The sequence below is a fragment of the Uloborus diversus genome, chromosome 10 (assembly GCF_026930045.1).
Source record: "Uloborus diversus isolate 005 chromosome 10, Udiv.v.3.1, whole genome shotgun sequence".
Lineage (NCBI taxonomy): Eukaryota > Metazoa > Arthropoda > Arachnida > Araneae > Uloboridae > Uloborus > Uloborus diversus.
This window is the reverse complement of record NC_072740.1, coordinates 102,826,043-102,839,872: the sequence shown is the minus strand read 5'-3', so window position 1 is coordinate 102,839,872 and position 13,830 is coordinate 102,826,043. Positions and strand designations below refer to the sequence as shown.

Below are 13,830 nucleotides of genomic sequence, written 5' to 3'. Positions count from 1 at the left end.
GATATACAAAAAGCTAATTTTCAAATATAAAATAAAAGAAGTCAATGCCTTACTTCATACTCTTTGGAAAAACCAATGTCACCATCAGCGTGAAGGCCAGAAACATGTTCAGACCATAAAGAAACCGGAACAGATGCATTATCAATATCCCCTAAAATAAAAGCACATGCTTTCAAAATCAACTTTATCTTCCTCATAATATAAATAAATCGAATAAATGTTCAGCATTTGTGTGTTAATGAACAAACTGTTTTAAGCAAAGAAAAAAACATGCATAAATATCAAAAGAATACATGTAAGAACTCGCAACCTGACAATAAAACTAAATACTTCAGACATTTAAGGAATTTATTTTATAGATGTTTAATTCAACAATGACTGTTTTTAGCTTATCAAGAGAATTTCCAAAGTGTTATTACCAACTTTATCATGTCTTTTCAAGAACCTCAGTATTTATCAGGATAATGTGCTTTGAAAAGCATCAAGTTGATATTTATAAAAAAGATGAATTTTTGGGTTGAATGTGTGCCTTAAGTGATTAAATTTGAAAAGATTTGCGTTTAACATTTCATGTCGCTAACTTTTTTACACTTGCGAAAAGATAATTAAAATAAGAAAAAGTCAATTGTAAAGTATACTTTAAAAACACTTCAGTTTTCAGTAATTGTTAAAGAGTAGGCGACTTGTATATTTGAATTTACATGTAACAAAGAACTTGGGTGCATGCCAAAAATTTAATCATCAGACATTTATTTAAAATATCAATTCCTCAGATGATCCTATTATAAAGCTAACTTTCCATTAAATAAGTTACAAAATTAAACTCAAGGCTGTACACATTTAAATAATTGTTGTTCATGTAAAAAGCAACATCGTAGCTTTCAAAGTAGAAGGGAAAGTTAAGAGAAAATGAAAGAGTGTAGCCTTTAGGACTGATTTTATAGCATTTTAACCCCATATACTAAAAGATATTGTCGAGACTTTGCAAAAAATATAAATAAATAAATAAATACCGTATAATCTGGAAAGTCCCCCCCCCCCCCTCCATTTTCAAAACAAAACTTATTAATTTCAGAAAAGGGGGTTACAACCGAAATTGTTTTGGAAAAAAAGCCAAAAAAATTGTTTTTAGTAGTATTAATTTATGAGTAAAGAAAATAAAAAAGAAATAAATAACTAATATTAATTTTAAAGAAGAGTGAAAAATGAATTAATAAAAACCAGTCATAATTTTCTAGTAGTCATAAATTGCAAAAAGGGGGTGCCTTTTGTTTTTTTCAAAAGAAATGGTTTTGCACCTAAAGTTGGCAAAACCCCTTAATATCTTGCTTGAAAATTCATCATCTATGCTAATGATATAAAGCTGTGGAGTTTATTTGTTTAAACGCCATAATCTTAGGAACTAGGTACTGTTTCGAATTGAAAACTTCTTTTTGTGTTGAATAGTCCATTCATTGAGGAAGGCTTATAGGCTATAAAACATCACGCTATGACTAAAAGGAGTAAAGCATCAATAAAAAATGTTATGAAAACAGGTAATTTTGCTTGGAATGCAGAATATGCATAGCCACGGTGACGTGACCTGAAAATGCGGGTTTTGCGATCCAGTGGGCGTACGCTCAAGTCAGCCATGAGGCATCTTGAGGGTGCTTTTTAGAGAAAATTGTAAACGATGCTAAAAATGATTTGTAAAAATATATATTTTTTGAGTTTGAAAGATACTGTTGGTTTTTTTATGGGTTTTGACAAATAGACTTTAATAGGTCTTTTGAAAAGGTATGTACGCATTTTAGTTGAAGAAAAATGATCATTTCACATCAGAAGGGGACGGGGATTTTTCTGTTCGACAGACTTCCTTTAACGTCTTATCACAGGCATTGCTGTGCGGGTACTTCTAGTGTGATGAATATAATGAGGTTGCAATAAATGAAGCAAAATCTTAGTATTCTTCTTTCAGAATAGGAGCAAAAATCGCAATCACAACAGCAAATTCGTTACGAAAATCGAAGTTTCAAAAACTGTTCTTTACAAAATTCACGATCGTAAAAACAGAAAAGTCTCTTACTCGATTTAGTAATTTATACATTTCTGATCCTAAACTCATTTAATTACTTTATTTTTCCTTTAAAAATGGTTATTTCTAAGTTTCGGGCTACTTTTTAAACAATGTGTTTCCAAAATAGCATCACGTTTTCAAAATGCCATCGTGTTGAAGATTGTTCATTTTCACAAGTCAGAATAAAAATGCACCATCTATACATATAATAAAATAAGATGTTTATTTGTGTGTGGCGCGTTTCCCGGGAAAACAGTAAGGCCTAGAAAGATGAAATTTGGTATACAGGTGCAGTTTTTGCCGAAGATGTGCACCTCGGGCTTCGATTTTTGATATTTAAAATAGAAAAATTTTTATTTAATGTCTTATGTGTTTTTTTGCCCTTTTTAGTACTTTTTACCTCACAGACCCCGACCCAATCACACTGCACAAATATTTTTTGAAATATGATGTAGGAAATTTAATTTTAAATATGATGAATGAAAAAATTTTGAAGCTTAGCATTTTTTGTATTTTTTATGAATTTTTGAAAAAACCTTTAATTTGCATTTTTCCTGGGTTTATTTTTTTTAATATCATCCTGCGAAAAGTTTCAAAGCCTCATTTCTAAAATTTAAGTTGGTAATAGTAAAAACATTTCGTCCTCTTCAGAAGAAAAAAGTTCTTAAAAATACACAATAGTTTTTTTTTTTTACAATATTTTAAATGTCAAAACCAATGTTAAACACACATCATGTCTTTCCACACATCGATCGAAAAAAGCGTTCTTCAATCTTTTATGCCTCTGACGTCACTACTGGGATTTCGATTTGATATTTACGATGGAATCTTAATCGCAAACAATGTTAATCTTTTTTTTTTACTATATAGCTTACTTCTACATTTGATGACGTGATGGTGATTGATGACCATGTGTTTTTACGGCAGCGCTTGCTTTTTTTCTTTCCTTTTTTTGTTTTATTTAGGGATTGCATTTATTTCTTTTTCTAGCCCCGCCCCCCAATCTGCGCGTTTTGCTGTATCTATATTACGTTACATTTCATAGTTGTGCGCATTTAATTCAATAAAAACAGCAAGATTTTATTTTTCTTTGACAAACGTTACTTTTTGCACACTATGGGGAATTTTGGAGGTAACTTTTTTTTTTGTTCTACTTAAATAAAGAAAGCGGTTTTTTGAGTGATCTTTGTTTTTATTAGGAAATGGGCCGGAAGGTTAAAATAAACAGAGATGGATAAGAAAATTTAGAGATAGATCATAAAGGTAGATAGCTTCTGAAGGCAGCAATCTTTGCGTTAAAATGTGAATGGTACAAAAAAAAGATAGAGATAGATCGATTAATACTGCTGCCAAATTTATTTAAACAGCTGCCAAAGGTGGCAAACTTGAAGTAAAAAGGTAAATGACAAGTTAGCCAAACAGCAGCCGTAGGTGGCTGCTTGCATAGAAAGGCGAATGGCGTAAGAAGGTGAACCAGCAGGTTGCCAAAGGCGGCTAGTCCAATATAAATAAAAAATCAGTACAATCATATAAATTTCTTTTGTAACACATATGAACAAAAAGAAAAGGCGCCCTTGTATCAAAAGGCATGTTGACATTTTGAAAGGAATAAAAAGCTGAAACCGGTTCTCAACCTCCCCCGCTATTGTTCTTTTGTTTAAATCATAGTGTTTTCTTTTCTTTTTTTTTTTTGGAAAAGAAAACCTGCACATGGAGAGGGAAACTAAACATCTAAAAATGCTTGCCAAGTAAAGCAGAAAATATTCAACATTATTATTATTTATTTTTTTTTTTTTGAGTGAGCAGGAAATGAAGATGATCCGAAAAAAATTTCAGGTAATGAGAGGAGGGGAATTTATTCGGGATTATAAAATAATTTCACTTTCCACATAAAGGGGTGGCTATAATCGATAGGGGTAACTTTTGGGATTTTATGGTAAATACAAAGACGCAAGATTTCAAAGTGTTTCAAAAGGTTTACAAAGAAGTGAAAGGAATATTTCCATAATATATTCAAAATTTTCGTGATTGATTATTTTTAGATTAGTTTTTTTTTTAGTAACTAACACGATAAAACTTTAAATTTATCAACCAGTAGACAATGTTTTGGTAAAAACTACCATGAAACTGCAACACCCATTGAATGCTCAACCCTTCCTCCATAGGAAAAAAAATGCCTTTTTAGATGTTAATGCTGTAAACAATTAAATGCTGTAAATGGAAAAGGTTTTTATAATTAAACATAAACCAGCAAAAAAAAATTCTGACATGAGCCACAGTACAATAAAGAATATATGTGCCAGAAAGTGCAATCAGTAGAAATTCACGCTCCAGGCATTTATTATGCAAAGAAACTCTCTTCAGAACTCAAGAAAAACACATAAATGAATCTCACTAAACAACAGATAGCATAATGTGCACAAATTGTAAAATAACTTGTTCCCACAAATTTAGCTCCATTTTACTTTTACATAAATTTATTTAACAAGGTTGAAGAAAAAAATTACAAGAATTTTATGGAATAGAAATAGAAAAAGTACAATCTACATGCAAAAAGTTCGCATGTTGATTCAACTATTATGATATGCAGGAGCTCAAATTTTAAAACACATCATAAGAATGAAATAATAAAGCAATTTAAAATACAGTGCATAAAATGAAACATTATACAGTAGGCGCCACTTAATGTGATCACTTTGGGACAAATATAATTTGATAACAATAACCGAAAAGAATCCAGGAGACACAAAATAATGATTTTTTTCCAATTAAGGTGCATTTATTTTGACAACCTCAAATTAAAATCACAATGACTCAACTGAATGCAGTTTTAAATTTTTATTTATTAAATTAACAAAATGGAAATATCTGAATTATAAAAAGTTGAAGCTGAATTATGCAATTTTTAATCACATAGTAATAGGTGAAGTAAAATATGACCGTTTTCCCTGACATTCGTAAACCAGTTTCAAAGCACATTCAGCTTTTCTATCTTTTCCAGCATGGTTTTGCTTGTTGTTTAAATTTTAATTTAACTTCGCTTTGTTTTCAATCTAGACACAAACAAAGTAATGGCTGCAACATATCCAGCGACTGAATTTTTGATGCAAAAGAAAGTTATCTTAGGGGGAGTCTGTGGTCACTGGGGGGCGAACTTTCTGTAGCTTCATTCCTAGAAAAATTTTGATCTGTTATTGAAAACCACAAAATGCTACAAAGAAAGTTAGTCTTGTCAGGGTTTGCTTATGTATTTCTGTTAATTGAGAAACAAAAACGGTGAAAAAAATTGAAAGTTTATGAAAAAGTGATAACAATAAACAAAGACACTGATTAAAATATCCGACTTTTTTAACGCATGTTAACATACAAGTGTTCCGGGCTTTGTGATTCTGATAACATTAAGCGAATGATAACATTAACCGTGATCACATTAAGCGGTGCCTACTGTATATTCAAAACTAAAACAAGTTTCTAAAATGTTTCGAAATATTTTGGAACATAAAATTATTTACAATTTCATACAAAGAATTTAAGCTAAGTCGTAATTTGGAATAAATTTGAGGGGCTAAAGCCTCATTGCTGTCTTGAAAAGTGGACTGCAAAAAAAAAAAAAAAAAAAAATGTTATGTATCAAATGAAAATTATTCAGAGAATAAAGAAGTAACTACCATTCACAAATCAATCATACGAAATTTATGTCAGAGATTGAAGTAATTAGTTATTAGTTAATAAACAAAAACAAAATAATAAATTAGAAAACACTGATAAGTGTCTTGTGAACTGTTTGCTCATTCTCAAAACATTGCCAGAACAAGATGACATCTGCTTGGCTCTGTAAGCCCTCATGCTGATTGGCTACATTCAAACAAAGGAAAGCTACTTTCTATAAACGTAAGCTAGCTGTGCTTCTTTTTTCTGGTTATTTTGCTATAATTTTGATATAACGCAGATAACTGAACAAACCTTATTGCTTTACAATCTTGATTAAATTTCTTTTCTAATGATAACTAACTTTATAGTATTGCTACAGAAAAAAGTGGTGTTATTAGACATCAAACCACTAAAATCAATTTTTTTCAAAAGGTGTTCACAATTTTGTCCACTACAGTAGCTCAAACTTGTAATACATATAATAAATGTGTAAGAAAAAAAGGAATGTTTACCAAATGTTTTTGAATTCTCTGAAGTAGCACGTTTACGTGGAGGATCATCTAGGTAATAATAGGCAGCTTGAAAATACTTCCTGAAAACAAAAAGAAAATAACTAAAAACATCTGGTGAAATACATCATGTGACTTATTTTTTAAATATCAGAACAATATTTTAAAAAATAACACAAAAAGAAAGTCTAGAAGTTTATAAAAATAATGTGTTTTGCTTTCGATTAAAAAAAATTAAACTAAATTCAAATTGCAAAAATCTTTTAACTTTTTTGTGCATGTTTTGATCTGGCAGAAGTTGTTGCTGCTCCTACAACAAGCTTTCAGTTTAGAAAAATCATGTTTACTTATGTAAACAATAAATGTTATGTTTCATAAACATATAGAACATATAGGGTAAAGGTGCCATATTTGATTCCCTTAAGGTGTTTGGTCTTTGAGTACTATATATTAGAATGAACTAACCCTCCAGCCCCCCCCCCCAAAAAAAAATATTATATAACACCACAAACTAACTTAAATTTGGCATTCAATTTTTTTTAATGCATTTCTTCCTGAATTGAAAATATAGTTATCCCATTTTTTTCTCTTCTAATACACCTTGAAAAAGAGGTAATGTTCTAAAAACCAAGTAATAATAATATATACAGATTAAAATTATATTAAAGAAAAACATCACAAATAGTGTACTTTTAGAAAAAAATATCACAGGTGGTAACACCTAGTGCTCGACCAGAAAACTTAGGCGGACATAATTAGGATGTAGGGATGAAACATGGCTACTTTACCCAAAATAAATTTGCCTGTCCCGAAAATAATGTCAGTGAGTTGATTAAGACAATTTGCAGCTTGAAAAGAATAGTAACACAACTCAAAAAAGCAACTTTTTCAGGAGACTGTTTTTAAAATTTTTACGATTTATAATTTAACGTTGTCTCAATAATAAGAATTCCTAATTATTGTAATGCTCCTTAAAAATTGTTAATACTATTTTTTTGTTTATTTCATGCAGTTTTTGTGCGAGCATTTTAAGGTTCCTACAAATTTTAATCAAATTTAGGTGAAATTTGGTTTTAATCAAAGTTACGATCTACCGGCAACTTTGCTATCGACAATCTGCGTCTTTCATAGATAATCTTTTTAAAAGTATTATCAATTAAAAATCTCATTTTCAGTATTTTTTGAGATGTGTCACTATTATTTTCAAGCGACAAATTGTTGATCTGACCACTAGAATGCATGTGAAAAGGTTTCAAAATAGACTCCTCCAGAGCCGATATATTGCAGCAAGATTTCTGGGCATTAAAGGAGTCACAGTTAGCCTTTTCTTTAGAGTCTTCGTGAAAGTGTGAGTTTCATAGATATTTACCGCTCTCACATGAGAAACAAAATGTTTCCCTAAAAAATATCTCTTGTAAACAGTGTATGCATAATTCATGAAAAACAAATATATTTTGAGAAGGAATTGTAATGGATAACCTTGTTTGTTAAATTACAAAAAATTAATAAACATAAGAGAGATCAAAATTTCTGTAATAAAAAAAATATCATATAGCGTTTCAAGAAATATACGGTTGTTAAAAGAAAAATTAATAGAAAAAATAATTCCCTCCTTGGCCTTCAATGAACATTTTCTCTCTATGTGTTGATTGCATATGTTTAAAGTTTTTGAATAGGATACAAAAATTCAGAAAAACAAACTAAAAAACATGAAGCTTGTATGCATAAAATCGATTTCTATTTAATTTTTGGGAAAGCAAAATATGATCAATTCAATTCCAAATAAACTTAATAAAAGAAGTTATGGATATTATACAAATTTGGCAGAGATAGTTGATTGAACGGCTGAAATATCAAAAATAAATATACCATAAAAAATAAATCAATGTCAATTTCAAGTTTCTTATTTTTAGATATTATTTTCAAATAACATCCACTAATATGTCTGCACATAAATAAATTTTGGATGAATATTGTCAGGTCCTGGAGCCATAGTTGCTTTAATTCTGTTCAAATAAAAGAAAGCATCATTCTTAAAAACACAGATGCTTAAGTAGTATGTCAGTTTACATCTTGCTCATGTCATTTCTGCACAATCTCACTTACATTCAGCTTTTAAACTGATTAAAATACCGAAATACCTCAAACATATTGGCAATGTAGTTTTAACATTGAATTGTTGTTCAGTTCTAAAAGTAGAACAATCACTAACTGTCTGTTGTGCATTTTCGAAAAAAAGATATGTTCAATCTCTACACCTACTTTTTTAATGTTGCTAGTCTGATTCTTTTGTTTCACTTAAAAAATAAAAATTGGTTGATTAATTTCTTAATAATCTCATATTTAATTCTTTTTTGAGCTATTTAACAGCTTTCAAATATTGCACATGCACTTATAACTCCATACTTCCATAAAGTTTCAATGAAATAAAGTCTATAAATGAATACAAATAAATTTGTGATATGAAACTATAATACAGTTCAATCTATGCCTTCTTTGATTCCATCTTACACAAAAGTATACATTTCACTCAAACATTTCTCAGCAAAATGATTTTTAGGAAAAAAATAAGAATTGACAAAGCATTTATTCATAACTATCTATGAAATTATGTTGATTCTTCACTTTGAAATAACATTTGGCATACACCTACAACAACACAATTAGTTACAGCCAGTTCAATTCAAACGCTGCGGAATCATAATTATTGACTTTTCTGCTATACATTATAAAGTAGATTTATTCATTGAAAAACAAATGAATTTTTTAGTTTCTATCTTTCTATGAGAAATATCAGCAAAATGTTTTATTTATCACAATTAATATTCTTGTTATAACTACAAGTTGCTTATAATTCCATTAATAAATCAAAAATTGATTTTTTAAAAGTTATTTTTCTAGATAGATTGATAACGCAAAAGATTTTTTTTTTCTTTTTTGAAAGTTCAACTTTGCTTGAATTGATTGCAATTAAATTAATCATACATGACTCATTAATGTTAGTGTCAAATTACAACAAATGAACCTTATGAAACTTGAACTAGTGTGAAATAGAGAAAATAAGAAGAATGTTTTAAAAATAAAAAAACTTTTCAAACTACAAAATAAAGCATGCATCAAGATGTAAATATTCATAACATAAGTATAAAATGCAAAAGGGTGAAGGGAGATATGGTTAAAGATTTGAAACTTCTAAATGTAAAAATCTAATCCAATATATTCTGCATAGCTGATGCAAGCTTACCAGACAAGACAGATAATCCCATCAGTAAAATTCAAACACATAGAGAAGAAGGAAGGCACAGGAGAGGAAGAAGATAGAGGACAGGAGAGAGAAACAGATGAAAACTGTTATAGTGTTTCACCTCTGGCATGGACAGTATCGGTTTGTTTTTTCCTGCAAATGAATCCGTGAGAGAAAAGTGGTGATAACAATAAATATTTCTTCAGGTTTCATTACTTTACATAACATTCCTATTACTCATCGAACTTAATCAAACAAATGATTTAGCTTTAAATTCGGGTTAACTTCTTTAAGGGGTAAAACAGCCTATATGCACTCTATGTAAAGTGTCCTCTTTATAAAGAAATACCTGAACAAAATATTTATTGTGAAATTAGGGAGTGGTAATAAAAGTTTAAATATAACTCATTTAGAACATGCAGTTTAGTTTTGGTCTCCTTATCTTAAGATAGATATCAATTCATTGTAAAGGATTCAAAGGAGGGCTAGAAAGTTAGTAAATGGACTTTAATTTAGATTATGATTCCAGGCTTAGAATGCTTAACATGTATAGTCTTGAGCAAAGGAGAGTAAGAGGGGACATGAACCATTTATTAAAGTTTATGGGTTAAGTTTCTGCACAGATGGCAAAACAGAGGCCATTATTTCAAGCTGTTCAGATCCCAAGCTAATCTTGAAATCAGGAACTATCACTACTTCAACAGAATTGTAGGTAACTGGAATAATTTATCAAAAGCAGCTGTTACCTGCAGTGGGGTGAAGAATTTCAAGAAGACTCCTAATCTACATTGGGGATTGATAAATTGACTAGGAACAGCCTAGATAGGCCTTGAGCCTGTTGCTGGTTGTCACTTTTGTATTTGTATAACCATGGAGAACTATCAATCTAAATGTATGGAGGTTATGCTTACAGTCATTGCAGAAAAGCTGATAATTAAAGGTGATATTTTCTGCATACCAAATAAGTCTAGCTACTAAGGACCATGAGTTAAGACTTTTATGTCTTAAAATATCAATCATAATTTTAGAAGAAATTCTGAGCTCAATTTTAATAATTTTCATGAATCTTGACATGAAAGATTAACATTAACATCAGAGCTATGTATTTTTAAGACACCTTATGTTCAAATTTCCCTTCATTGCATTTATACAGATGCCATGATAGAGATTACACTATAGAAACAGTTATCTGTTTCATTCTCCCTCGTCTTTATTTTCTTTGGCGGCATAATAAATTTTAAAGTGCAAAATGTGTGTGAGAAGAAAGCATATAGAATAAAGCACATACTGCATTATTTAAACCATTATATAGAAGCTATCAGTCAATCTGTGAAATTTGAGTACACATTAGCATTATGTGAAAAAATTGTCTTACATGCAAATACCCATTATTAATGGGAAAAAGTTGGATCAACAATTTTCTAAAAATATTTGATCCAACTTTTTTTCAGCAGAAATAAATTTGAAAATTATGAAATAACAAAGAAAACACATAAATAACTTCTGTAAAATATATAGAACACAAAACAATATACATAGTGTTTGTAAAATATGAGGTGATTACAGTGGTAAATGGAAAATTGTGCAAAGTATCAAATGAAATTATATATATATATATATATATATATATATATATATATATATATATATATATATATATATATATATATATATATATATATATATAAGCATTACTAGATACAGAATTGGTACAAATTTCATAAAACAATGTTATAATACTACAAAACCTAATGTTCAAGTGTGAAAAAGAAAAAAAATATAATGAGCACAACAAAAAACAGAAAAGCAACACGACCCATCAATTCAAAACTATGGATTTGTTTGTGATTAATGCATTTGTATGTGATTAATATAGTATGTTGTAGAGGATTGCAAGATCATCCTAATATCTAACTAGTAAAATTCCATTACATACATAAGTTAAACAAATAGAAGTTTGTTTTGCTTTTCATAAAGAAATTGAAAATATTCAGCAGTTTAAAGTGCCTTAAGTCTGATAAAATGCAAAGCTAAAAACTTCCTATCTCAGTAATTATAACATACTGTAAAAAACAAAAATTACTAAAATTAAATATAATTTACTATTTTTTAAATGTTTTTATTTATTTATTTACTTTTTCTTAACTTGTTCACTATGAAATACACATAGGAGTTGTAATGAAAATATTATGTTCTTCAAAAATTGAAATTAAATCTTCACAAATTCATTATAACTTGTATTGATTTTGAGTTATAATATGCTGTAGTAACAAAGTTATAAAAACTAGGTTTGATTCATTATCTTTAGTGATAATAAAGAGATGTTTCTGCACAATGTTTAAATCATTTAAGTTTTTATTTCATTATTTCAGAATAAGAACTCTGAGTTAATGTATTGTTGAAATGATGTATTTCTAAGAGCAGAGAGTAAAGAAAGACTTCGCACTTTTCGCCACTGAAACAATGTAGCTCAGGATGACATCTTACTTTTTTATTTTGTTTACTTTAATTAACTTTTAAAATTATTTCTGCATTTGCATGGAAAATGAGAGGATGATCAATGGTTAAAACATTATGCTAATTTAGGTTTTTTTTTTAATTTGTATTTAAAAAGACTTTTTTTTTTTCAAATCAAATGCCCTACAATCAACATCGATGGTAAAAGATGTAGTTCAAAAAGGTTATCAATGAAATAGTTTGAATCCCTAAGTTCAAGCTTATCAACAGAATCATGGTGTTTAAGTATGTACATATTAATATACTAAAAATATCAGTTTTGTTCCAAATGCTAATTGCCTTTAAATTTTGAGAGTAAAAAAGGAAGATATGACTAACCTCCACACAAGGAAGGAAAATATAGCAAAAAGTAGAATGAATGACACGCAGACAATTCCAGCAATGATTCCAACACCAATAGTAGCTTCTTCTAAAGATGAACTTGAAAAACCTGTAATATGATTAGATAAACTTAACAAGAGGCTAAAAATTGTTAAAAATTGCATTTGTAAAAATATTAAAGCGAAAAAAAGTACATTTTCTTTTAAAATTAGTATACAATGATATAAAAGAAATCTTACGCTCAATTTTTAAAATTGATCAGGATAAAATAATTATTGTAATGTGAGTTATGAATTAATGACACTTAAATTAAGAAATCAAACAATACAGTAAAATGAAATAATATCAAATTAATTAACAGAAATATTTTGAACAAAATTCAATTCAAATAAAAGAGATTTTTGAATTCATTAGATTAAAAGTTAAATTCCTTTTCTCTCATAACATAAAAGTTGACTCTTATGGGAGAAAATATTTTGCAGTATACATGAATTTTAATATATTAATGTCTTGGTTGAACTTTTAATGTTTTTATATCTATACTAATAATACAAAGCTGAAGAGTTTTTGTTTGAATGTACTAATCTCAGAAACTACTGGTTTAAATTGAAAAATTATTTTTGTGTTGAACAGTCTATTTATTGAGGAAGGCTACAGGCTATATAACATCATGCTATGAAGAGGAGCAGCAATAAATTGAAATTAAATCATTAATAATCATTATGCATTTTTTTTTTTGTTGTTGCACCAATAGCTTGAACTTTTGTTGTCCGAATAGCTCAGTTCGTAAAGCACTGGGCCAGCAACCCTACGGTCTCAGGTTTGAACCCCGCTGCTGGCGGAAAGAACTTCAGTATTTATTACCTGGTTACATTAAAAATTAATTATTTTTTTCAAATCAAGAGTTTTCAATTATCTGGTGTACAAATAAGTTTGAAAGGATTTTCAAGAGATGGCGTCACTGGTATCAAATCAAAACGAATAATGTTGCAACTAACTTCATATTATAACCTCATCGTTAGGCATTCATTTTCAGTATGTGACATTTTGTTGAAGTGAAAACAACATAGTTTTTGTGTGCTCTGAATATGCCAATTTTTGTGACAACAAAACACAATTTGCGGAAAGTTTACTTTTCTGCTTCCATTTGAAGAAAAGTGCAGCTGAAGGTAATCGAATGCTGCAAGAAGCTTACAGGGCACATGCTTCATCGATTTCCACATGTGAGTTTTGGTGTAGACATTTTGAAAATGGTGACATTAACACCAATGAAAAAGAGAACAATGGACGGTCACAAATGTTTGAGGATGCCAAATTGGGGGCTATATTGGACGAAGACAAGTGAAAAAAAACTTTACCGAACTCAATGGTTTTCCAGTCATTTTTTTACCTTAGAAAAATTTAGAACTGCTGATGTCTCTACCTTACAGTGTTCTGAATCACTCTTTCTCTCTATATTTTAATTTTTCTTCCATTTAAAACAAACTTCCAGGCATCCCATGCATTTTCATCCACTTTGATCTGATCTCCAT

At 29.3% G+C, this 13,830-nt stretch overlaps 1 protein-coding gene across 1 annotated transcript in view; it reads right to left on the bottom strand.

The window, feature by feature from the left end:
* Window positions 1-13,830, bottom strand: part of LOC129231248 (tyrosine-protein phosphatase 99A-like) — a 161,990-nt gene that overhangs the window by 31,132 nt on the left and 117,028 nt on the right. The window contains exons 11-13 of the mRNA XM_054865527.1: window positions 12,294-12,407; window positions 6,220-6,312; window positions 54-151 (exon numbers count right to left, since the gene is read on the bottom strand). Coding sequence (XP_054721502.1) covers window positions 54-151; window positions 6,220-6,312; window positions 12,294-12,407 — 305 coding nt within the window. The remainder of the gene's footprint in view (window positions 1-53; window positions 152-6,219; window positions 6,313-12,293; window positions 12,408-13,830) is intronic.